Here is a 25,980-nt window from a genome sequence, read left to right as displayed (position 1 = left end):
AACTGCCATTACTTTTGTTTGCTTTCAGACCTGAATACCAGCTACTTAAAAGAACGTGTGTGTGTATTTTTAAGAGCATAATATATTTTGATGGTCCCAACCTCAGAGACGAAGGAGGGATTATAAATTCTCCTGAGGAGCAACCATCATTGCACTGAAATGCTCCCTCTTTTCTGAGGGAGACTATATTAAATATATACTGGTGCCCAGAGCTTTTTCTCTTTTTTTTAAGGATACTCTCATTTCTTACTCATATTGGCCCCTCAATGAGGCCAAACTTAAGAGTCACAAAATGTTTAGGGGTATGCGTCCCCTCAGGGGAAAAAGCACTGCTGGTGCCTATTATTGATTCCTATTGTTTCTACGTGGGTAATATTCAGGGAGGAAAAGTCGGCCGCCGACTTGGATTTTGGGCGCGGGAGCCTCAGCAGGGCCTGCGCTTTCTCGTCAGCGCTGTCCTGACGCGGCCTCCTCCCGCCTGGGCCGGCCTGCATCAGGTAGTTGTGGCAAGAGGAAGCAGAAGAAGAAGGGGGCGCCATCGCCCGTGGGGCGGCGCCAGGCTGAGGCAGTGGGCGGTCGGTCGGAGCGCGGCGCCTGCGCGCCTTCTTCCACAGCGGGGCAAGCGGGAGCTCCTCGGGGCAGCGTCGCGGAAGGGAGAGCGCGGAGTTGTGTGTGAGGGGCGGCTTGGCCGGCTGCTTTGGCCGGCGTGGCGCGGGCGGCATGGCGGAGGCGGCGTTGCCAAGCTCAGGTAAGGAATGGCTAGAGCGGGCGGGCGGGAGGCCGCTGCCGCCGCCGGGCCTGGATGGTGGTGTGTGGGGGGGGAATGAAAAAAATGCGAGCCTCGTGTGTGACAGGACCCGACTTGGGAGGCCGGAGGGGTGGGGAAAGGGGGGCGAAGGCGCCGCCTCGCTTCCCGCTCCTGAGGGGAACTCCTCGCCTCCACCCGGGTTAGCCCCTCCGCCGGGCACAAGGCCTCGGACGGGAAAGGTCGGAAGGGCGAGTTTTCGCCTTGCTTCCGTGAGTGCAACCGGAGAGGAGCGGCGGCGGCGGCGTGTGTGCGGGCCGGGGGGGGGGGTTATACAGGCGGCAGTAGCATCGGTTGCATAAACGCGCTGCTCTTGCTACTTGTACGCCGGGCTCTCCGAGCAGCTTGGAGGGAGGGCGCACCATCCGTGATTCCCGAGCCTGGAAGAAGTCTGCAATATTGCATGGTGGTGGTGGTGACGGTCCTCATTCCTCAGCTTTCTCCGCCGCCGCCGCCGCTGCTGCAGTGCATCTCGCATCAACAGATGTCGTGACGCTCATGCAAAAAGCGCGGAAAGGAGCATCCACACAGCTGCAGGAGCCCCTCGGTGCAGGAGGGAGCAGGGAAACGCCGGAGCTCGGGAAAGGGCTCCGTTGAAATGCCCCATGCGGGGGCAGATCATCCCGAAATACCGTGAAGCCGAATATGATAATCCGTGGTTGCAATGCAGCACTGAGACGTTGATTCTTTTGGCTTGCCAGTATGTACTGCGGGATGCAGTTTGGGGCGGGGGGCAGCGGTAGAATTTAATTTTAGCAGAAGTGTTTGTTTGTTTTTGTGCAAGGGCTGTTGAGAGAGTCGTTTTTCTCTCTCCCCCTTCTCCCCCCCCCCCGCCGTCCACTTTTGTAGTTGACCTTTACGGTAAGGTTATTTGAAATAGGCATCTTATGGATCGTAATTTGTTTGCAAAATGTTATTTCCTGAGTAGGGTACGGAGATGAGCTGCTGAATTTTTTTTTATTGCTGAAGTAAATAAATTCCTATCTGTATAGTAACGGCAAGATGTGTGTTGAGACTTTTGGTTGCTGCACAACAAGCAGTATCATGCACACCAAAGGATATTTGCTTATAAAATGTAGCTGATAAATTATTATTATTATTATTATTATTATTATTATTATTATTTATTGAATTTATATACTGCCCTGTACCTGAGGGTCTCAGGGCGATTCATATAAAATACCCTGACAATACATAGAATGTCATAATGGTATACTGCCTGAGAAAAGCACATATACCTCAGTGCTTGTAGTTATTTGTCTTTGGCTTAATACTGCAATCAATCAGTTAATTGTGATAAATGTAGTACTGTGGTCTTGATCTTTTTACCAAAGAAACAAAATGAAACAAAAACATGCCAGTGTGTCCTGCATTGTTTCCCAGCAATTTCTCCCCCAAAACCTGAAAGGTACCCAAAAGAGGCTACAGTATTTTGACATCACTTGGCCAGTTAGTTCATTCTGGGTTTTGCTGAACAGCAAAATGCTTTTTTTCAATATATATTCCTTTTTCCTAGGTGTGTTAAATCCAGATGCAACTGACTTCATTCCAAGAGACAGGCAAACTTTCAGTCTGAACTGGAACAGTCAATCCAGATTGGAATCAAATCGGGACAGAAATGCTATACCACCTTCTGCTCACCCTAGACACAGTAAATATGAAAATTCTCCTGTAGATCAGCATACTTTTTATAGTCTAGAGAGTCAGCATAGAAGCCAACCAGATTCTTCATTGTTCAACAGTATGGGTAAAACAAAGGGCCGCAACTTACAGAGTCAGCGATGGCTGAGATCAAGGAATGATAGAACACATGGCAAAAATCAGGCAAAGCAGACAAATGCAGGGAATTCAGAAGATCCTCAATGTTTAGATAGCAGATTGATTCCAGGACGAAGGATGAATCCAAGAGAATACAGTGATTTTTCTTCAGACAGTGAAAAGGAGGCTGCTACTGCAGATAATAGAGGAGCAAAGCCAAAGAAGACATATTTGATGCATTCACGTGGAAGAGGATTGAAGGAAAAGGAGAAACATCCTCCTGAAAGGGATAAAAGATTAGTTTCTAAATGGAGGGACAAGCCCTTTGAAAATATACCAGCAATAGATCTTACACAGTCGGACTCTTCTGACGCATCACTTGGAAAAGCAATATCTGATGGCTTTTCTGACAATAGCATTGCCCGGAGAAAGTACCCCTTTGCAAACAGATATTTTAGGGAGCCTATGTGGAATAAAGAGACTGGCAAAAGGCAAGATACATCTAGGAGCAAACATGTAAAACATGTTAAGAATGCGTCCCTTCCGCATCCTCCCAAAGAACGCACCAGTGAGAAGAGAGAATCTGTGCTGCGTGAAAGGGGTTCAAACTTAGGGAGTGTGGCACAGGCACAGCCAGTGCAGGAATCAGGTACACGTGATGGGAGAAAACCTGTCCTTCAAGATGGATATAAAAGTAGGCGCTGGAAAAAGCAAAACGATGCACCAAAGAGCAAGGAAACTCATACAGGTAAATTTCTCCATTCTTAATCCATTTGAGGACCTGAAAGCCCAGTTGTGTGCTTTCCTTTAGCTTTTACAAAAGTGGTTTTCCTTGGTGCTCTGTTTTGTTATTCAAAATGCTAGAAGCTGGCTGTATGGATGAGTGCTCTGGATGTATATGTAGCAAACATCTGAGAATAAATAAGTTAGGGTACATGCCTAATGATTGCAATGTTGGAGCAGGGCAAAAAAAATGAATGAATGTCAGAAAGATGGGTGGATATAGTGTCTACAATTGGAACTTTTCAGCAGCAGGTGAAGGCCTTCATTGTTTCTGGCCTTTGAAACTTTGTTGTTGTTGTTTGAACTTTACAGAGATAGGAAACTTGTGGATCTCCAGATGTTGGATTCCAATTCCTATTAGCCCCAGCCATCATGGCCATCGGTAAAATGGGAGTTGGTAGTCTAGAAAAATCTGGAGAGCCATAACATCCTTATCCCTAAACTATCTGTTTCCCCTTGGTTGGATAATGTTAGAGTTTGTTTTGATCTTACGCTACTTCATATGGTTTTATGCTGATTTTACGCTTAATTGTGTGCTGGTGCAGCCTGCTGAGTCAATTGCTTACAGTACTTGTTATTTATTTGCAGTTGATTGTATATCTTCCTAGGTTTTCAGTTGTGAACTTGATTAATTGTGTGGTATATAATTGCACCAGGCAAGCTTTTAATTTCCTGGGTTTAGAATAGGGTGTGATATTTGAATAGTGATTCTAATTGATCTCCAAATGGTATATTGGTGATTTTCAGGAATGCTATGGAAGTTTCCCTGGAACCACCTCAGGAGTTCCTCAGAGGAGAAAGACCAACAATGGCTGATTTCGCAGTCCTAGCCCCATGCACTTGGCAGTAAGCGCCATTGCATTCAGTAGGGCTTACCTCTAAGTAGACATGGTTAGGATTGTGCTGTGAGAAGCTTTTCTGAAACGTAGCTGGCTCATCATAACAATTATTTGTGCACTATCAAACCACCAGGGTGTTTTGGTGCACATGTGGGAAAGTGGTGAGATATAACATGGATGCACTAGAATTTGCCTCAGATTATCTGCAGCAGTACAGTGGTACCTTGGGTTAAGTACTTAATTCGTTCCGGAGGTCTGTTCTTAACCTGAAACTGTTCTTAACCTGAAGCACCACTTTAGCTAATGGGGCCTCCTGCTGCCGCCGTGCCGCCTGAGCACGATTTCTGTTCTCATCCTGAAGCAAAGTTCTTAACCTGAGGTATTATTTCTGGGTTAGTGGAGTCTGTAACCTGAAGCGTATGTAACCTGAAGCGTATGTAACCCGAGGTACCACTGTAGTTGAGTCAGTGTGTGAAGTGTTCCTTAAAGATAGAACACGTTTAACCACTAAGGTTATAAATGACATGCTCTGTTTGTAACAAACAAATAATGTCCTGAAGTTCAACATCATGTTGCTTGGAAAGGTGTGCCAGTAGTACTGTAATGTCAGCAGCGCTTGCTGTGCAAAGTCTCTCATCTTTGTAGTACTGCTGAGCAGACTGGTGTTTTGGAATTGCCTGCTGTTTCATGGCAATTACAGCCACTCTGCATTTGCAAAGTCGTACCTACAGAGAATCAGGACACCTGCTGCATTGATGAGATAGTGTTGATATTTAGATGAAAAGATATTTGGTGCTTGAGGGAGCATCACCTTGCCTATTAGCAATATGACACTTTTTGCTACTCATAATGTAACTCGGTGATCAGGGTTGGAGAGGAGCATCTACAGTCAGCTTGTATATCTGATCTCTACCGCCACAAAATATTTGTTCGTTTTGCTGCTATTTGCCTGTAGCGTATAAAATTTATTCCTTGGAGACCTGTCAGCAACTGTCATGGACTGGTTGGACGCAGAGGAATGGTGGGAGGAACCAGCTGGGGAACCACCAAGGGAAGAAGGCTCAGAGCACGGGGATTTGTGGTGGGACGACAATGAGTGGTCCGAGGGACAAGATGGGAGAGGAGCTGTTGGATACCTTTGTTCATCAAATGGCTGGAATGGCTAGTGAAGGTGTTTGATGTTAAATACAGGTATGGGCCTTGGGTAGGGTGGGGAGATGGTTATGCAAGATAAGACTAAAAAATAAAGGAATATGTCCTGAAAGCAGAAATACCATTCACAAATTGGTAACTGAAGGCAAAAGCGTTGTTATGCCGCTGTACATTTGTTTAGTATGCCGCAGGACTTATTTGTTGTTGGAATAATGTTTGTATATGTCCTAAAATATCTTCCTTAGGGTCTCTGATAGAGCAGCTTACCTCAGAAAAATATGAATGTATGGTATGTTGTGATGTGATCCGTGTGGTGGCCCCAGTGTGGAGCTGTCAGAATTGCTATCATGTGTTCCACTTGAGCTGCATTAAGAAGTGGGCAAGATCACCAGCAGCACAGACTGAAGGTCAGTATTTCCTCCAACTTGCTAAATATATTGATAAGACCCCCTGTGCTTAACTGCTTTTAGATAGTTGTACATAATCTTGTGTGACTGCCTCAGTTAACTTTATGTAAAACAAGTTTATTGAAGTACTGTATGATACTTTTTTCAAGAAATTGTTTTTCCTATATTTTATTACTTCAGGTGATCAAATACATCCTGAAATTGATTGAGAATTATAAAACCTCCCTCATTTTTTTTGCAGATGGTAATAGTGGCTGGCGGTGCCCTGCTTGTCAAAATGTTTCATCCCAAGTTCCTAATATTTACACCTGTTTCTGTGGTAAGTGTCTTTCAGAGTCAGGAATATTGAATGTTTTTGAAAGTTTCATCATTTTGATATAAGATCGTTTTGATTGCATTTTTCCAGCTTGGCATAACGAACCTTCCAGTGCATTTGTAACTCAATATGGCTATTGTTTTCATTTTCTTTTTCAACAGTAAACATAATCTATTATACTCCACTTACTTCCCATCCCATGTTATTCAGAAGCCCCTCTTCTCTGAAGAGGCTTTTCAGAAGGCAGGTAGTTGCACAAAAGAGAAGGGCACTTCCTTAAGTTAACTAATATTTTTAATGTTAGGGTTGTTTGTTTGTTTGTTTGTTTACTGTTTTCACCTAAAAAACTAGAAAGGATGGAATTTACACTAGGGGATTTGCCCAACGTATTACATGCCTTGAGAAAAGCAGTACTGAAGAGTAGCATATAAATTTAATATACAGTATATATTTGAACATTTTAAATATATACATACATAAATGTACACCCCCCATACATACTGACACAAGCACACATTTCATTTGCTTGTCTTCATAAAGATCTTTAAGAAATACCGTTAGCACCTTGTGGTATGGATGCTGCCATCTTGTCTGCTGCTGAACAGTTTGCTGTCACTATGGAAACATTCAGCTCCATCTTTTAAAGCATAGACTGAATCACATATGTTTAAAATTATAATAGGATGTGAATGATTATATGGTGGTAGATGATTGTTTCCAGTTCTTTTAATAGCTGGCAGGTGTGTTGAATGAGCCTGTAGTGAGGAGAGAGGTGAGTGGATGAAGTTGTAGGGCTAAACTTGCAAGGAGCATGGAAACCTTAATTGTATTTGTAGGTACATGAAATGAAGTTCCGTGCATACTTCTTGAATGGATATAATACGTATTATGCACAAACACACATATATACATAGACAAAGAATGGATTAGAGACAGAAGAGAAGGGTGATGTGTGCTGGAAGAATTTCGTCATATTGTCCTCATGTAAGTTTAAAAACCTGTTGTAAAATGTAAAAGAGGATTGAATTAAAAAAAACTTCATTAAGAGTAATCACAAAAAAGGAAATCTTTTAAAGCTTTAATATAGTTCTGTCTTTGATTGATTTTAAAAATGAACATTCTCTGTATTGGTTTTTTTCCCTATAGGTAGGGTAAAAAATCCTGAATGGAATCGAAATGAAATTCCACATAGCTGTGGAGAACTCTGTAGAAAGAAAAGATCAGCTCAAGATTGTCCACATTTATGTAATATGTAAGTATTTTTTCAATATTCCCAGCGCATTAGATTACCGTATTTTTCGCTCTATAACACGCACCAGACCATAACACGCACGTAGTTTTTAGAGGAGGAAAACAAGAAAAAAAATATTCTAAATGAAATAGTGGATATATGATTTTTGTGGTTCATGCTGTGGCCACAGACATGTGATCTGACAGTGAGTTTGGAGTAGCCCAATGCAAAAATCCTGAGGATCCATGTGGATCCATGCTTTGTAACCACAGAGGAGGGAAGGAAGGGGAACCATGGATCCTCTGCTCACGACTGCAGCAGATCCCCCCCGCCACCCGCAGGCATTCACTCCATAACACGCACAGACATTTCCCCTTACTTTCTAGGAGGAAAAAAGTGAGTGTTATGGTGCAAAAAATACGGTATATGCCTTAACTCTTGAAAGATAAGCAGGGCTTTTTGCTTTTGTTCTGCAAAAGCATGTGGTGGCTAGAACAGTCCTAACCCTTGATCCACTGCACTGAAGAAAGCTAGGATGCAGCTGACTGTCCAGCTGCCACTGTGAAGGTCTTTGCTGCACTGGCCAAAATGATGGGCAGAAGCTATCACTGGTGGTATCCCCACTAGTGGTAGCTAGTATCAACTCCCCAAAATGGAGCCTCAGGGTCAGCGGATGAGGAGAACACAGAGCTTGACTGGCCAAGAATCCACCGGGTGCTAAGCTGGTCCAGCTACTGCTAATGGGCCCAACCTGGGCCTCTTGGCTATACCAGCCTGGAGCTTGTGCAGTGAAAAAGAACAACTTCACTGGCCTCCCCGTTTGCCTGCCTAGCCAGTGTGAACGGCAGCATTTTGGACACAGCAGTGGTTCTGCTGAGATCATAAGCAGGGATTGCTGAGATGTTGCAAAGGTTGATGGTGGGGTTCACTTAGTTGCATGTTAGAGATAAGCAGCTGTAGGGTCATTTATTTCCTTCCCATCCAGCCGCTTCCTTTTAGGGTGTGAAATCCTTTTGCCCTTTCCCTGTTAACTTTCACCATGGGTGAGTGTTAAATGAAAATTGACATTAACTAGAATATCAAATGATTGTGCTCTAAAATAAATAACTGCTCCTGATATTCTAAAGACAGCTGGGGACTTGTTCCTCATCATTATATCTTAACTAGGCTTCTGTGTTGTGTTAGGCATGGTAGTATTGTGTCCAGCACTGCAATTATTAAATTACGTTCCGTGTAGTAAAGTTCTGATGATGCCTTAACTTCAGCGTGCAAGGATAACTGCTGACTTTTGTGAATCGGATTGAAATGAAAATGTTACAAAACTTAAATTCTGTTGAATACTTCCATTTTTCAGACTCTGCCATCCAGGACCTTGCCCATCATGTCCTGCTTTTATGACCAAAAAATGTGAATGTGGACGCACAAGGTGAGATCATACTTAGACTTTATTGCAAAAAGCTTAAGATTTATTTGCGGCCTGCCACAGAATAATAATTTAGTATTTTTTTTTGTAATGTCTCCGAAGAATCTGAAAAATTTAAAATAATACAGTATTTATTTAAAATAATATTTTTAAGTGGTCCATACAATTAGGAAATTGGCTGGCTACCGTTTTAATGGCATGTATCTCCTAGTATACATGCTTCTTCCATGTGTAGATGCCTGTGTAGTTGGATTGTCTACTGCAGTCCCTCCTCTGGCTGGTGGCCAGTGTTTTTTAATGGCAATTATTCTTTTTACCAAAATTTGAAAATATCGAAGGGTGCTGTTAGGGAAGAAAAACAAAATTACTTGAGAAGGAAAGCATGACATAGATACTAATATTATATGAAGCTTCAATGGGATATTGCAATAAGCAAATCTTTCTGTACGTGATCTCTCTATGTACAGTGACAAGCTCTTACAGGCTGTACAGCAAAATGCATCAGAAATAGATGCCACCCTCTCTGCTGTGATTGCCTAGCAATTGCCTGCTGTCTTTATGATGTACACCACAAATAACTCTTCCTATTGTGACTAATCGTGCCCCTGCTGTGTGAGATTCCTGTCAAGTAAGAATTTCCAGACAATTCATAGATAATTTTGATACCTCTGAAATAAATGGAACGTGATTTATGGGCTGGCCCTCAAGTTTTCTTTGTTCATTGCTGCTGCTAATGTAAAAATGAAGTTGCCAATATTTGGTGCTATTGTTCTTAAGGTGTTTTTTTCTCAGGTTGTCCCACGAATTAAAACTAAGAAAAATAGTAAAAGGTAAATATAGTAAGGCCCAGTAAGCTCAGGTTTTCAGTTTTGTGTTGCTTCTGTGTGTATCATAGTATGCTATATAATCATTTTGTGTATGATTACAATTCAGAGTTGTAGATTAGATTGTCCTGTTGAAATTGCATTAAACCCTCACCCCCCATTTCCTTTTTAGTCTTAATTTCCCTTCACTTTGAAAATAGTCTTATCTGGATAGACTCTTGTTTGGTTATATGGAAAAGAGCATGCAAAATGGTACTTGAATTATAAATCAGCATGGATACTGAGAGCAGCCTTAAAGAAGAAAAGGATAAACTAAAACAATGCCAGGTCAATTTTCCCCTGCAGCATCAGAAACAGGGTGTTTGGGGTGGGGGTGAGAGAACCACCAGTACTTTATTTAAGGCTCTCCTGGCTGGAGGACGCAGCCCTGCCAAAATGATCTGACCTTTGAGATCTCCCCAGGTACACAGAAACCAAATACTACAAAATGAGGGCCAGATGTATAGCTATTTCAGAATGTTCCAGCTAGCAGACCTGCCTTGGACTGATGGGAATCGCAGCCCCAATCACTGAGAGACAGGGATGCCTACCCTGCCTCCTGAGCTAGTGGTAAAGTCTGTTGAGGAGACATTTTGCTCATGAGCAAGAAGACACTTTCAATGTAATTGCCAGTGATGCTTTCTCATCACAGTAAACCATGGCTGATTCCTCCAGTGCAGCCAGTATGTGAGTAATTGCGAATTAGCTGCAAATTGGCATATGGAAAAAAATGGTTTGAAGTTGGCTTGGAAAACATGGCTTAAATTTTAACATATGTACTGGGCAAAACACTCCAATTTTTCTACTTGCAAGATGGCAAGCTGAAATCTCATTGGTATATTCTTATAGCACCCTCTGAGGGGCAGGCTTAGAAGAGTAAGCTAAAACATAGGTTCCATTTCAGCCTGGTTCACACATCATGCTAAGCCAAACTTGGGCTAAATGAGAATGTGTTAGGGGCTTGGAGAGGAACTCAAAGCTACTTTGACCCCAAATCTCTGGCCAGTGCTGGCTGGTGCTGATGGGCACTGGAGTTCAATAACATCTGGAGGGCAACATATTCCTCATTTGGAGTTAAATAAATAACTTCTAAGCTAGATAACTCGTCTGCTTTACCATTCTAAGAGGTTTTCTTATTGTCCACCCCAACCACCATCATTTGTATGGATTTCATGTACATATGAATTTCTAATTCTTTTGTGTCAGGTTTGCAAACTACCTTTTCAGATTGAGCTGACTCCCTTTGTTATAGGTACAAATGAATTAACAGAAATGCTACATTATCTCCTTTTGTTTGCATAAAAGCCATTTGAACTACTTCACAGATGACAAATAGAACCAAATGGAAATGGTCGTCCCCCCCAAAGTATTTTCTCTTAGATAGCATATGCCCAATTGTGTGAGCAGATGAACGCTTCTTTAGACACACAGAACTCAGACTAATTGTATCAAATTTGCATTTGAGAAAGGGTGCATGGGCTTTTTATTTGAGACAAAATAACTGCCACTTTAAAGTTACATTTTGGTGTAACCTGCTGTGTGCTGCTACAACTGTATAATTGCAAAGAATAGTTTTGCATTTTCAAATGGTGCAAAAGTATATGCTTTAAGACACGCTGGTACTGCGGGTGCTGGAAGCATTTTTCCTGTTTAAATAAAGATCTCTGTGGTTTTCACTGTTATGGAATTATTCTCCCTTTAATTTAGCAAAACCCTAAATGGAGCATATATTAAAGCCTAAAGGGACTTGCCTGTTAATATTAACAGCTCCTTTACTAAATATATGTAGTCACATTCAGAGGGAATGTGGGTGATAGCCTAAACTATAAACACAGTATTCTAATCCTGCCAGCTGCAACTGATGACTGACTGAGTTTTCTTCTACAGCCATTCAGTTCGCTGTGGGCATTCTACTGCAATTCAGTGTACTAATATATGTGGGAATGTTTTGAATTGTGGTACACATAGCTGTGCCCAGATATGCCATTCAGGAAAATGCCAGCCGTGTGAATTGACTGTAAAACAAGGTGAGTGGTGTGTGTGTGTGTGGGTGTGTGTGTAAAATTAAATTTCTAATAAAATAGTACTAAAACTTCCAGGAGTTGTTGATTATGTAGGACCAACATGCTTCAGAATTATGTTAGGCTTTCCTGAACCTTTTCATGGATTGACATGAAGAAATAGAAGAGCTACTGAAGTACAGTAACAAAATGATGTAGCAGCAACAGGGCTGGAGACACCATTGTTCCATCAGGAAAACAGAACATAGCTAGGGAATTGGGAGTATTATCAGAAGAATAGTGCTCTCCCTCTCCCATTCCCCTTTAGTTTAAGTTAGTGACGAAGACTAAAAAGAGCAGCTGGTCACTAAAATGACTCAAAACGTGTGTTTTTTCCTCTGACGTTAAATGTCCAGTCACTAAACAGCTGCATGCAGTTCATAAGGTTGCTATTTTTCTTCTTCTTTTAAGGCTACAGTATTTGTACACACTCCTAGTGGTTCAACTTAGTAACTTAAAATCACACTCTTACATGAGAAGGATGAAACAATCCAATCATACACTGTGCAATTTCTTACGGTTCCAATTGGGGACGGCGTTTTAATTGTGCCGATTTCTGGTGTGGCTGCAGAAACTGGTAACTCGTAACTGCTGCCCCCCACGTTGCTTTTGCTGCATTAACAGCACTGAAGTGACCTCCCCAGGGCACAAGCCCGGGCAAGTGTGTATGGAAGTCCTGGGCTGCCAGACGACAAGACCCCCCCTCCCAGCCTTGCTGATGTGCTCCAAAGGAAAGCAGAACAGTACGTTTGGCACCAGCTTGGCTGCAGGAGTTGCGAGGAGGAGGCGTACAAGGTGCCATCCAACCGTCTTAGGGACTCTGGATTGGTGTAGTATTTACTCCTTTTGTGGGGTGGGTCAATCCAATTCATCGGGCTAATCTTTATTTTGGCTCATGTGTTGTCCTTTCACTTTATGATAACCCTTTCTGTTTCTCTTTCTCCCCAAATGCTTTTTTCTGTACAGTGTGTTACTGTGGGAGCACCTCTCGAGAAGTGTTGTGTGGGACAAGTGAGGACCATTTCTCTTGTCTGAGAACTTGTGGCAAGTAAGTTCTGCTTAGAACCTGAGCTCAGTTTTGTCATCGTTTGTGGATTAACGTAGCCTTACGTGGGATAAATTATATTTCTTTAATTTCAGAAAACTATCCTGTGGAATGCACAACTGTGCACAAGTATGCCATCCCCAGTCTTGCCAGCCTTGTCCACGGCTGCCACAAATAGTGCACTGTTGCCCTTGTGGGCAAACGCCCCTTAATAAATTATTAGAGCTGGGGTGCACAGAACGTAAACTCTGCACAGATCCCATCCCATCGTGCGGAAGAACATGTGGAAAACCTCTGCCTTGTAGTAGCTTTGGTAATTAGAATGTTGCTTGCTTGTGTATGTAACATTCATTTGTGTTGAATTTTATTGCCACTTCCAGAATAATTTTTTAAAAAAAGATGAAATAAAAGTGCATTTCTATGGTAGTAGTTCAAGTTGATAGAAAAAGCCTATATAGAAAAGAAACTTTTCTTTGGGGACAAAGATGGAAAAGAGGTTGTAAGCTGCTCTGTGTTTTACCAAATGGTTGTACTTTTGCGCAGCCTCTCACCTCCAGCCACTAGGATAAAAAGGATCTAAATGCTGTAAGAAAGGCAGTTTTTCCAAGCTGGTGAATCCTGCACAAGAGCAAATGAACGGAGCACCATACCTTCGTAATGTATAGACCTAGTGTGATGTAATGAGTAGAACACCAGACTTGGGCTAGGAACGCCTGTTTTTAAATACTTGTGTTACTGAGCTTGGGTCAGCCATTATCTGTCAGTCTAACCTACCTCACAGGACCTAGTGAATGATATATTCACAATAAAGTTAAAAGTTTCAAAATTTGTTGCAAAAGCATTAGCATGGACAACTAGTGTTATTGTTTACTGTAAGGAATGGAATCTGTGATTGCTTATTTTGCTCAGGGAATACATAGTTACTCTGGGTTGTATCCAAATTAGCATTACCATGCCCCATCAATGCAGTAATACCTGGCTGTGCCACAATACTTTCCGCCCACCCTCCTCCTCCAGCAGGCCTCTAAATCTGTTATATGGATTTGCCCAACCCTCTGGAGCAGATTTGGTAAGGGTGTAGGGTGAGGAAGGGGAATCCCATTTGCTGACAGGACATGTTAGTTAAATACAACCCAGTGTATTAAAGTTTCAGTTGACCATATTCTCTTAATTATGCATAGATGCTGTTCATACATGCGAAAACCTCTGCCATGAAGGAGAATGTGGACCATGTTCTCGCACATCAAAGATTTCCTGCAGATGTGCCTTAAAAACAAAGGTAATTCCTAAAAATAATAAAGAATGAATATTGAAAGTAAAACAGTCTTGTGGCACTTGAAAGACTAAAGCATATGATATCTACTTTTTATGTTTGCATGGTTATCTTCTAATCTGAGCTTGCAAAACTGTGTTTCCGTTTCTGTCCCATGTGATGTGTTTTTTCCTATATAAAGATATTTGTGCCACAATTATTGAAGGTCCATTTATTTTTGGCAGTGTTACATAGCATTTTAACCAAAGTATTCAAATATTTTTAAAATAGATGTGCTATAACGCTTACCCATGGGCTATTTGGCTTCCCTCCCCTCTTGTTTTGGAAATGTGATGGTGTAAAAATCCCCAAGTGTAGTATTGATGAGGTGAATTGGGCTTGAACCAATGAATTCCAGATCTCTCGATTCCTGCAGCTTACCCTAAAATTGGGTGATTTTTAAGGATCAGCACCCTAATGCCATAAGCTTTTCAGTATTTAATATCTTGATACTTGATGTGGAGAAAGAGGAGAGAGAGAACTTTTTTCCCTTCTCTTGTAACACTGGAACCCAGTGTCATCCAATAAAGCTGACCAGTAAGAGATTGTTGTTGTTTAGTCATTTAGTCGTCACTGTCGGAGGAAGAGGGGGGCGCGGGGATCACACCGCCCCCCAGAATGCGCACCAGCCCTGCCCCCACCTGCTCTGCGCCCCCGGTGTCAGAGCATGAAGCTCCGCCACCGTTAGTCGTGTCCGACTCTTCATGACTCCATGGACCAGAGCGCACCAGGCACTCCTGTCTTCCACTGCCTCCCGCAGCTTGGTCAAACTCATGTTCGTAGCTTCGAGAATAATGTCCAACCATCTCATCCTCTGCCGTCCCCTTCTCCTTGTGCCCTCAGTCTTTCCCAACATCAGGGTCTTTTCCAGGGAGTCTTCTCTTCTCATGAGGTGGCCCAAGTATTGGAGCCTCAGCTTCAGGATCTGTCCTTCCAGTGAGCACTAGATCATGCTCTCCAGTGAGAGATTATGGATGGACAAAAGGAAGTGTTTCTCACACTGCCTAGCTAAACAATGGAATTTGCTTCCATAGGAGATGATGATGCCACCAGTTTAAGACAATTTTAAAAGTGGATCATTCAAATTTGTGGAGGATAAGGCTATCAGTGACTCTGGTCATAATGGCTATATGCTACCTCCAGGATCAGAGGGGCCAGGCCTCTGAACACCAGCTGCTGGGAGCACAAGTAGGGAGAGTGTTGTTGCATTCGTGTCCTGTTTGTGAGCTTCTCATAGGCACTTTGTTGTCCTCTGTAGAAAACAGGATGCTGGACTAGTAGCAGGGCTCTCTATACAGTGGTACCTCGGGTTACATACGCTTCGGGTTACGTACGCTTCAGGTTACAGACGCTTCAGGTTACAGACTCCGCTAACCCAGAAATAGTACCTCGGGTTAAGAACTTTGCTTCAGGATGAGAACAGAAATTGTGCTCCAGCGGCGCAGCAGCAGCAGGAGGCCCCATTAGCTAAAGTGGTGCTTCAGGTTAAGAACAGTTTCGTGTTAAGAATGGACCTCCGGAACAAATTAAGTACTTAACTCGAGGTACCACTGTATTCTCATCCAACCTCTGATTCCCAGTACTGCAGTTTTCGATTTCAAATCAGCTTCCAATAAACTGTCGCCTGTATAGTGCAGCAAATGTACTTTATGGTGGTGTTGATTTCAAAGGGGAGTTTTGCAGTCGCTAATGCAGCCACACAGAGTAGATCTCTTTTTTAATTTTTTTATAAACTAACCCATGAGACTGATATTTTCAGTCCTTCAGGAGGCTGCCTCTAGACACTTTTACATATTTGAAATTCTGCTTGTTGATTGTGAAATACATGCTACTATCCTGAATTGTTGTCCCCTCCTGTTGGTTGTAAGGTGACTGCTTTTGTGTGCTTCTGGAATAATTCAGCCTTCACACAGTTCACTGGATTCATCCATCACAGCCAGACTTTTCAGTTTTCATATGCTGAAAATCTAGGTGCAGTGAGAACATGTGGCACTGAGAATTTTTGCAATGGTTAAGATGCAATATTAGCTGTTGCAATGTGTTTTTCTTTAATGTCAGTCTGATGGTAGAAATAATGTGGCTATAATCCAATCAATTTTCTTTTCTTTAGGAAGTTCCCTGTGCCTCACTCAAAAATCAAGGTAACAAACACATTCATGGCTGTTATATGCTGGTACCCTTGTGAAATAGCACTACGTGTGCCATGTAAACACAGTGGTTGCAACTCACAAAGTTAGTTCGGCACACTTGGCTGAGGCTTTCAGTTACTGACTATTGAAAGAGAAGGAGACGCCTTGCAGACCTTTGCCTGTTACAGCCAATTCTGGGAGCCCCATGTGTATGAAGAAACGTTAATGATGGCTGCTTGTTGTCTGGCTCCTTGACACCTCAGAAAGCATAAGCATTTCCTGAAATGTCATTGAAAGCACATAAGCAAAATTCTTGCATATATGCCCACATATGTATACGGTGGTACCTTGGTTTGCAACCGCTTTGGATTACAACCGTTTTGGATTACAACCATGTCAAACTCGGAATATAAGTGAATTTTCGCATAACAAGCAGGCAGATAACAGAACCTGTCTGTGTATATATATTAAATATGCAAATATTCCTCAAGGTTTGCCTGCAATTGATATACTGCTTCTTACACAAGTAATCATTAACTCCCACATGGCTTCAGCGTTCCATACTTGTCATTCACTGAAGCCAGATAAGCCAAATTAAGTTTTAGGCCTCATGGTTGAAATGTTTAGTAACTTCTAAATATGTCTTCTGCTAAATGCAAAAGCAATTTTGTTTTATGAGTTATGGTACAATATTTGCTTTTCCAGGTACTTTTTATAGGTTGATACAATTCTTAAAATTGTAGCTTAATGTTTCCTGTAAGCTGCCTTGGAAGGGTCCTGAAAGGCAGGATACTAATAAGATTTGCCTGCGTTCTTTATATGGGTCTTGCAAGGGCTAATGTCTTATCACAGTTAATGTAACATGGAGCCTAAGGGTAGGTGCAGTAATTTTCAATGAATAGCAATCATGTAAATGGTATATTCTCATTTGTAGTTGAAGTTGTGTTCTTGTGTGACAAGAGATGCAACAAGAAGCTGTCATGTGGACGACACAAGTGTAATGAGATTTGCTGTGTGGTGAGTTCATAAATATAATGAAATATTTTTTTCCAGCAGAAAAAGAAATTGTTTTTTCCTTTTATTAGTTGTTTGAACTCTTAATTAACATTTAGAAGGCTGGCTAATAATAGCCATAAGCAATCATCCTGGTTTTGATCTTTAAAAAAAATCTGCTTGAAGCCATTTTGATTACTCTTCTTTAGAGGCTGAAGCAAGGACAGGTTGATGTGAAACTTTGTGGGTTTTTAAAATTAATGTTCATTCAGAAAAAGAAAAATACATATTCCCATATTCTTAGTTTATTTCCTTATACATAATTTCTATAACGACTTCCCATCACCCCATTGTGGGTCCTAAATGCTTTAACGTGTCGCACTCTTCTTTATCAGTCCAAATCATTTAGAAGAAAAACCAAGTATTAAGCATAAATTATTAATTTGATATAAAGGAAAGAGGGGGCACAAGTTTCATTTTTCACATAAAACGACAGAACTTACAACACACCCACCACGTTTTTTCTTTTGCAGGACAAAGAACACAAGTGCTCTTTGATTTGTGGACGGAAACTCAATTGTGGCATCCATAGATGCGAAGAACCTTGCCACCGTGGCAATTGTCAGAAGTGCTGGCAGACTAGTGAGTGCACATCAGAATTGTATGCTCTATACTAGTTTTGAAATACAGTGGTACCTTGCAAGATGAATGCCTCGCAAGACGAAAAACTCGCAAGAAGAAAGAGTTTTCCGTTTTTCGAGGTGCTTCGCCAGACGAATTTCCCTATGGGCTTGCTTCGCAAGATGAAAGCCCATAGGGAAATCTCTGGGGACAGCGGGGAAGCGCAGCGCGTCTTCCCCACTGTCCCCGGACCTCTTCCGAAGGCTGGCGGTGGGGCGGAGAGACCTCCTCCCCCCGCCAGCCTTCAGAACAGGTCCGGGGACAGAGGAGAAGCGCAGCGCACCTTCCCCTCTGTTCCCGGACCTGTCCTGAAGACTTGCGGTGGCAGGAGGGTTTTCCTCCCCACTGCCAACATTGAGAATGCTGTTCTGAATGTTGGCGGTGGGGAGGAAAAACCCTCCTCCCACCGCAAGCCCCGGGAACAGAGGAGAAGCGCTGCGCACCTTCTCCTCTGTTCCCGGACCTGTCCTGAAGACTTGCGGTGGGAGAAGGGTTTTCCTCCCCACCACCAACATTCAGAATGCTGTTCTGAATGTTGGCGGTGGGGAGGAAAAACCCTCCTCCCACCGCAAGCCCTGGGAACAGATAGAAGCGCTGTGCGCCTTCTCCTCTGTTCCCGGACCTGTTCTGAAGGCTTGCGGTGGGGAGAAAAGCCCTTCTCCGCACCGCCAGCCTGGCAAGCGGTTACCATAGGAACGCATTAATTGATTTTCAATGCATTCCTATGGGAAACCGTGCTTCGCAAGACAAATAACTCGCAAGAAGATAAAACTCGTGGAACGAATTAATTTCGTCTTGCAAGGTACCACTGTACATAGTCAATTCGCTTCACTCAAGTTGTTTAAAATTAATTAGTTTGTTTAAAATTATGAGTACAATCCCAATCCTTGATCTGTGCTGCTGGAGAGGGTTGGGAACAGGTGGCAGGATCCTTTTGCTGGGCTCTGTAGTTGGGAAGCTACGGTTGGCAGTATTCCTGCTGTGGGTAGCTGGCGTAAGTCCCCAAAATGAAGGTTTTATTGGGGCAGAACAGAGCCGCCAATGTATCTGCTGGGTACAAAGCAGATCCATGTCCCAGAGTTGTGCTTAATCTGAGTCTCTGCTGGGGCAGCCTTGAGCTGGGGCAGCAAAATTGTAAAAACAACCACCACCATCTTGGAGTGAGCAGCAGGATTGTTGAATGTGGCGGTGGATTTGCTACTCTTTCCCACCCTGCTGTTTGTGACCAGGGCTTTGGATTGATCTACCCCTACATTGAGCACAATGCAATACCCCTTAGTTTCAATTAAGTCCCATACCATTTTCCCCCCAGTTTGCTTTCATGCCCACTTTTTAAAAAAAATAGAAAGTAAAGGTAAAGGGACCCCTGACCGTTAGGTCCAGTCGTGGCTGACTCCGGGGTTGCAGCGCTCATCTCGCTTTATTGGCCAAGGGAGCCGGCGTACAGCTTCCGAGTCATATGGCCAGCATGACTAAGCCGCTTCTGGCGAACCAGAGCACCGCACGGAAACGCCGTTTACCTTCCTGCCAGAGCGGTGCCTATTTATCTACTTGCACTTTGACGTGCTTTCGAACTGCTAAGTTGGCAGGAGCAGGGACCAAGCAACGGGAGCTCACCCCGTTATCTAAAAAATAGGTGAGTGCCCGCTATCTATAGATATACTGGTCTATATCAGTTGGATAGGTCATGGAAAGCTCTTTCATTGCATACATGAAAGTCTGTTGTGCCAGCAAAGCTGCAGCATTGGTTATGTCTGCAACCTATTTTGGTTTTGTTTTTCTTCAGGCTTTGAGGAATTAACGTGTTACTGTGGTGAATCAGTGATATACCCCCCAATACCTTGTGGTACTCGACCACCAGAATGTAAAAATTCATGTACTAGACCTCATGAATGTGATCATCCAGGTAAGACTTACATACAAACTGCATTTAACAACTACAACTACTATAACAACCGTGCCAAACTAAGATGATGAATCTATTAAATTTTCAAATGTATGATGTAACGGTGCAGATTCAGGTGTAGGTTTTGAACTTAAATCTTAATGTTAATTTCTGAACTCCAGAACATTTCTTACTGTAGTAAAATGCAGGTGCAAAAGCCTTCAAAGCATTTTCTTAATTCATAGAAGAAAAAATCGGGCATTCATTTCAAATAAAAGGAGATTCAAATACTCTTCATTTGATCAGAGACCTGATAAAAGAGAATTTGGTAAAGTTTCCTCTGTCTTGCTAGTAGAATAACTGAGGCAGTGGTTATTTTTTCGATTAGCGTGTAACAAAATAGCTTGAAATGCAAGGTTGCATCTGTTGTTGCTATTCTGCTTGCACAGCAGATTGTACTGCACAATGGAACTTCCCCCTCCTTTTCTCTCCTCTGTTACACCATCAAAATCTGCTCCAGGGAGTTGGGAAACCCTCTTCAGAAGATTTTGGCGGCATTTGGAGAAGAATACATGAATGGGAATTCCCATTGTGTGAGTGGAATTGCACTCACATAGCATTGGATAAAACCTAGTAGGTTGTGAGGTGATCCCTCACATGGAATGAATTAATTTGATTAGCTATCAAATACCTTCCCACAATACAGTGTAGAGGGTGAAGAATAATGTCATAGTTTGCACTGTGAAGCCTATTTTTTGTGCACTAATAGAGGAGTCCTCTTTTAAGCTCAGTGGAAGTCCATCTTGAGAACTGGTAAAATGATACCACATTTAAAATGAGAGCAGACCAAGTGACTTAGATGAGGCCATAATTGATGTACCAATCAGTGGAGCAACCATGTAAAAATTTGCTTGCCTGATTGCACTGAACAATAGAATGTAAAAATATTAAATGCTAAAATACATGGCTTTAGAAGGACATATTTGAATTTGTTTCATTAAAGAGATTTCGTCTTGAAACATTTCCTTACGTCATTTGAAACTCGTTTTCCCTCCTTCTTTCGATGCAGTGTATCATTCCTGTCATAGTGAAGACAAGTGTCCACCATGTACATACCTCATTCAGAAATGGTGTATGGGAAGACATGAGGTAAGTGAGACTGTTTAACTTCCCATTTTTAGAGATAAAGCATAGCTGTGTTTTATTTGTACATGTTTGTGGTGTGGCTCAACTCATATCTGCACACTGTACAGCTGGGTCCAGATCATGTCTTGATTTATTAAGCTAAGATTTAAATGAACCTTTTGTCTGCACACACAGCCCCTTCTCTTCTCTCTTTGCAGTACACCTGGGTCAAATACAGATGACTCCAATTGACCACAGTGTCCTATTTCATCTGAACCAGGCTTATCATAGCTTTCGGATTGAATGGGAAACCACAGTTAATTGTATACAGTTATACCTTGGATCCCGAAGGCCCTGGAACTCGGACGTTTTGGCTCCCGAACACCTCAAACCCGGAAGTGATTGTTCTGGTTTGCAAATGTTCTTTTGGAACCCAAAGGTCCGACGGGGCTTCCGTGGCTTCTGATTGGCTGCTGGAGCTTCCTGCAGCCAATCAGAAGCTGCGGTTTGGTTTTCAAACGTTTTGGAAGTTGAACGGACTTCCAGAATGGATTCTGTTCGACTTCCAAGGTACGACTGTAGATCTGTACTTCATTTGGGTGCAGTGTGAAAAGAGAAGAAAGTCTGCATGCATGGGCAAAAGGGATCATTCATATTTTGGCTTACTGAATAAAAATGTGATTGTCCAAACAGAACTTAGGTTTTTAGATGCTTTTTAAAAAAACAGGCCAAACCAGTTTGTTTCCTCAATGACAAGGCTCTTAAATTTGTGCTGATGCAGAGAACGGAGTGTGAGTTGTGTTTACATTTTTTTGTGGCTCTGAACTGACAAAGCTCTTTAAGTATTAGGCAGCCCTTGCCCATTTTGGGGGGGGGAAGCCTCTGTGAAAAATTGTATTAAAATATGTGGGCTTAGACAACTATTTCCTACCATGAGTTGACTTTTGGATAGCCACTTTTACAGTGAAAATCTGAAGATAACTCTGCTTTATGAAGGGGTTCATCATGTGTCTCACTGCAACACAGATGCCTGATGAACTCATTCAGAAGCCTTTAATGAGCACAGGTCCCTTCATATGTGGTCTATTCCAACTCTGATTCTATGATATGTCTGTCAAAAAAGTTCCTCTACAATGAGAGATCGGCCCATCCTATGCAGTTAGTATATCTGCTTTTAAATAATAGACATTCTTAAACCTCATTTCTTACAAGGTTATCCAGTATCCATCTCTTTGTTTCTTCTTCTTTTTTCCTTCCTGGCTTAGTTGCGGAGCAATATTCCCTGCTACCTCACTGACATCTCCTGTGGTCTTCCCTGTGATCGAATGTTAAAATGTGGAATGCACAAATGTAAAAGGATTTGCCACAAAGGGGAATGCCTCATAGATGAAGAGTGCAGGCAACCGTGTACTATCCTTAGGCTTCACTGTAATCATCCATGTATGTCTCCATGCCACCCATCTTTACCATGCCCCACAACATCTTGCAGTGCAAAGGTAGGTGACATAAAAAATAATCAGACATTTTTTTCCCAAAAAAATAAATAAATGTTTTCATTTAATGTCAGCCACTTTAGATGGGCAGCATGGCCCAGTCTGCAAAATATAAAAACCACGGCCTTTCTTTTTAAAGCTGATTTTGTCAAATGGGTTTGTACAGATGTCATGAACTTGCAAGTATTGAAGTTTCCTTAGTTTGTGAATGATACCGTTGTTGAGCAGGGAGCAGGGTGTTAATTGGTTTGTGGTCAGTTGTTCTTGTTTTGATTATGTGTTTTGTGTTTTTATATTGTATCTTTATGTTGTGAACCACCCTGATATCTATGGATAAAGGGCAGCATACAAATTTAATAAGTAAAATAGTAAAATAAATTAGGGAGCCACTGAAATCTTTGATGTATTGCATTCACGAAGAATGTTCTGTGTGAAGCTGTCCTGAACATTCAGCTTCATTGAATGGCCATGGGTTCTAGTATTATGAAGGGGGGATTTCTCTATACAGCATTGATGCACTGTATATGTTATTATAGTAGATATAACCTTGATACTCTTCCAGTCAATCAAGCAGAGTGTTTGGCAGATTATTTGGATTGCTACTGTTATAGTGTAGTTCAGCCTGTTGCCGTCCATATGTTTTAGATTACATCTACCATCAGCCCCTGGCAACACGGCCAATGATCAGGAATGTCTTGGAAGTTGTCTAAAACATCTGGAGGGTACTAGGTTGGGGAAGGTTGATTGCAGTAGCTTGATTTTCACTTAGATAGCAGCAAATGAATCCATCGTATTTTACGGAATCGGAATTCTCACCTGTGTTTTCTTCAAGTCATAAAATACTTTGGAATGTTAGATTCCTGCCATATTCCTGTTTTTGTGCCATTATAGGTTGAACTTCATTGTGAGTGTGGGAGAAGAAAGGAGACTATGATTTGTTCAGAAGCATCAAGCACTTTTCAAAGGTATTTACTGGCTCTGACTTCTGTAGTACAGTAGGCCTGTCCCTTACGTGAGGGTTCAGTTCCCGGGAGTGGGGTAAGGTCCAGGCGTGCAAAGGCAGAATTGTGCAAAGTCGGGAACTCCCGGAATACCTCCCCCCCCCCCAGCAAGTTGAAGGACTGCTTATTGGGGTCTGAGAAGGTCACGGGGCAGGTGGCTGTGAGCTTCCCAGGGCTGTCCTGCAAGCTTCCCACACCCTGGTAAGCAAGGAGGCTACTTCCTTAACTGGCCTCTGGGACAGTCCCAGAGTTGTCACACCTCCTTTCCAGAGGCCAGTAAGATAGGTACCACCATGCTTACTGGGCTTTGGGAAGTGGCCATGATGGCTCTGGATGCTTTCAGAGCCCTCCTGCTCCCTTCGCAAAGCTTGGTAAGTGAGGAAAACCTGCTGGGTGCACAGGGGTGGGTTGTGTTGGGAGAAATAAATGGAGAGTGAAGAGCAATGGGGTTCCCCAGTTCTCCATTTACTTACTTACTTACTTATTTCTACCCCACCCGCATACGGTTGCGATTGTGTAAGCAGAGTCAGCACAAGTTGCAGACTTAACGTGTGTGTGTGTTGCTGTTTCTGTGCAGTAATCAATCATACACAGCCATGGCTTTTCTCTAAAATTTGTATGTCCTAGAAACAGAAAATTAATGTATTCACTTGCTCTTTCATACTGAGCATTGTAACGTGTTCTCCTGCTACTAACAGGAGGTAGCAGCTCTGCAATATACGTCGCCTGTGTTTCAATTTAACAGGAAGTCTATAAATAAATAACTAGACATAAATAAACTGTCGGCAGAATTTTTTTCTTGTCAACTATTCTGAGTGGAAAATTATGATAATTTTTCCTACTTTTTATATTGAATCGTCTTTTGTAACTTTTCAGATAGCATGCCAGTAATAATAATCATGCAAAATTCGGGGACAGCTATGGATGTAATCACATAATATCTGCTATGTATTTTTCTTGCATCATTGGTAGGAGAGATTAGCTTATTCCTTAATGGAAAAGACTTCTAAGGTCTATCTTTCGCTCATTCAGGTGCATTCCATCATTGCCCTTGACTTCATAGTTTCCTTGACACATTCAATCCTCTGTGTACCCTCTAAATTAGCTCTGGAGGGTTGAGAGATGTTGTGGAGCTGTTTTGGAGGTTACAGGGCAGGCTATTGTGCCAGCAGAAAGCTGCTGATGCAGGTTTGGGTGCCATCCCCCAAGAATTTTCTATTGCGTCATTTAAAGACATTTTATGTTTCATAAATATCATTCTCTTCCAGAATAGCTGCTATTTCTATAGCCTCTAAGTTAACAGATCCACATCACGGAGATTCAATAGAGATCAGCAAATTGATTACCAAAAAGGAAATGAAGCAAACCAGGTAATCAAATTATGAAATACTTGAATAGACTCAAATTACTGCTGAACCGAGGAGCTTAACGACTTTTAAAATCAAGGCTTACCTATCAGTTGCTGCTTCGGCTTGGGGGCTGGAGGTGCAGACTGTAATCAGTTACCATTGTTGACTGTTCACTAACTATGAGCTGTCCATAGTTTCCTGTGGAGGGTGAGGAGTGGAAGCTCCCATAGAGTTATTCCAGTTAAGCATCAAGTCCGAACACTATTGAATACTAGCACCTGAAATCTTTCTATGCTATGTCCAGCTGCTGGTAAGACAAGGCAAATAGGAGCTTCTGTTTCACTGAAAATACTATTTTTTTCTATATGTGGGGGAGAGAGGATTTTTCAAGGAAATGTAATTTTGTGCATTGTATCTTATTTGTGTAGGCTGCAGTGTGATGATGAATGTTTGGCTCTTGAAAGAAACAGGTAGGTAATAATTTTATAATTTAATTTAGCAAGACGGATTGTGTGCTATAGCAGTTAGAGTGTTGGACTAAGACCTGAGAGACCAGGGTTCTAATCCCCACTTAACCACAAAGGTGACCTTGGACCACTCATTGTCTCTCCACCGTAACTAACTCACAGGGTTGCTATGAGGATAAAATATGGTGAGGGGGAACATGTGCACCACCTTGGGCTCCTTGGAGGAAAGGTGGGATATAAATGTAATAAAACAACCATCTCTTTATTCTAGATTGGGTGGAAATATCTTGGAATTAAATTACGTAAGATTAGGAGGAGGTAATATGAACAGACTGGAATTTATTTGTATTTCATTTATTTAACAAACTTTTGTTACTTCCATTAAAAAAAATGCTTTGTAGCGTAGCTTGCAGGTACACAAAAAACGAAACATTAATAAAATCCAAAATAATGAGAAGCAAATAAAAAAGGAGAGTGATGAAGGCAATATAAAACTAGCCACATCCTGGATTTAAAACATTTATTATTATTTTTTTAAAAAAATATTTATTAAGATTTTCCATTGTAATACATTAAAAAATCAAAAAAGAAAAAACAAAAAAGTTTAAAAACACATAGAATTCACAATCCTTATTTTCAATAACATATTTCCCTGACTTCCCCACACCTCCCCCTCTTGTATTCCAATTCAAATTGTTGGTTCAACAAGTTCTTATCCCTAATTTTTAACCTTTTTATATTTAGTTCATTTAAAAAACCAATTTTGCCTTATAAACATCAATAATAATACATCAGTGCTTATTCTTAAAACCTTTTTCTAAAACATTTAAAGGCCTAGAGCGAAATTTTTTTTCCCTTGGCAC

The 25,980-nt window shown here is 42.0% G+C and overlaps 1 protein-coding gene across 4 annotated transcripts in view; it reads left to right on the top strand.

Moving 5' to 3' along the window:
• Positions 1-383: 383 nt before the first annotated feature.
• The window catches only part of NFX1 (nuclear transcription factor, X-box binding 1), a 34,421-nt gene continuing 8,824 nt past the window's right edge, over positions 384-25,980 (top strand). Inside the window, exons 1-19 of one of the 4 annotated variants that reach the window (XR_008331623.1) lie at positions 384-748; positions 2,322-3,311; positions 5,583-5,744; positions 5,986-6,063; positions 7,207-7,312; positions 8,646-8,717; positions 11,465-11,604; positions 12,604-12,685; positions 12,778-12,995; positions 13,864-13,961; positions 16,105-16,135; positions 17,058-17,140; positions 17,650-17,758; positions 19,584-19,703; positions 20,752-20,831; positions 22,073-22,303; positions 23,192-23,265; positions 24,575-24,671; positions 25,079-25,120. Coding sequence is in view for 3 of the 4 variants with exons in the window: in XM_053397177.1 (XP_053253152.1) it covers positions 721-748; positions 2,322-3,311; positions 5,583-5,744; positions 5,986-6,063; positions 7,207-7,312; positions 8,646-8,717; positions 11,465-11,604; positions 12,604-12,685; positions 12,778-12,995; positions 13,864-13,961; positions 16,105-16,135; positions 17,058-17,140; positions 17,650-17,758; positions 19,584-19,703; positions 20,752-20,831; positions 22,073-22,303; positions 23,192-23,265; positions 24,570-24,671; positions 25,079-25,120 (2,846 nt within the window). In the remaining variant the exon portion in view is untranslated. Of the gene's footprint in view, positions 749-2,321; positions 3,312-5,582; positions 5,745-5,985; positions 6,064-7,206; positions 7,313-8,645; positions 8,718-11,464; positions 11,605-12,603; positions 12,686-12,777; positions 12,996-13,863; positions 13,962-16,104; positions 16,136-17,057; positions 17,141-17,649; positions 17,759-19,583; positions 19,704-20,751; positions 20,832-22,072; positions 22,304-23,191; positions 23,266-24,569; positions 24,672-25,078; positions 25,121-25,980 lie in introns of those variants that run through there. The other 3 variants (XM_053397177.1, XM_053397176.1, XM_053397178.1) reach the window with 3 other exon arrangements.

The sequence above is a fragment of the Podarcis raffonei genome, chromosome 7, assembly GCF_027172205.1.
Source record: "Podarcis raffonei isolate rPodRaf1 chromosome 7, rPodRaf1.pri, whole genome shotgun sequence".
NCBI lineage: Eukaryota > Metazoa > Chordata > Lepidosauria > Squamata > Lacertidae > Podarcis > Podarcis raffonei.
This window is presented reverse-complemented; position numbering and strand designations above follow the sequence as displayed.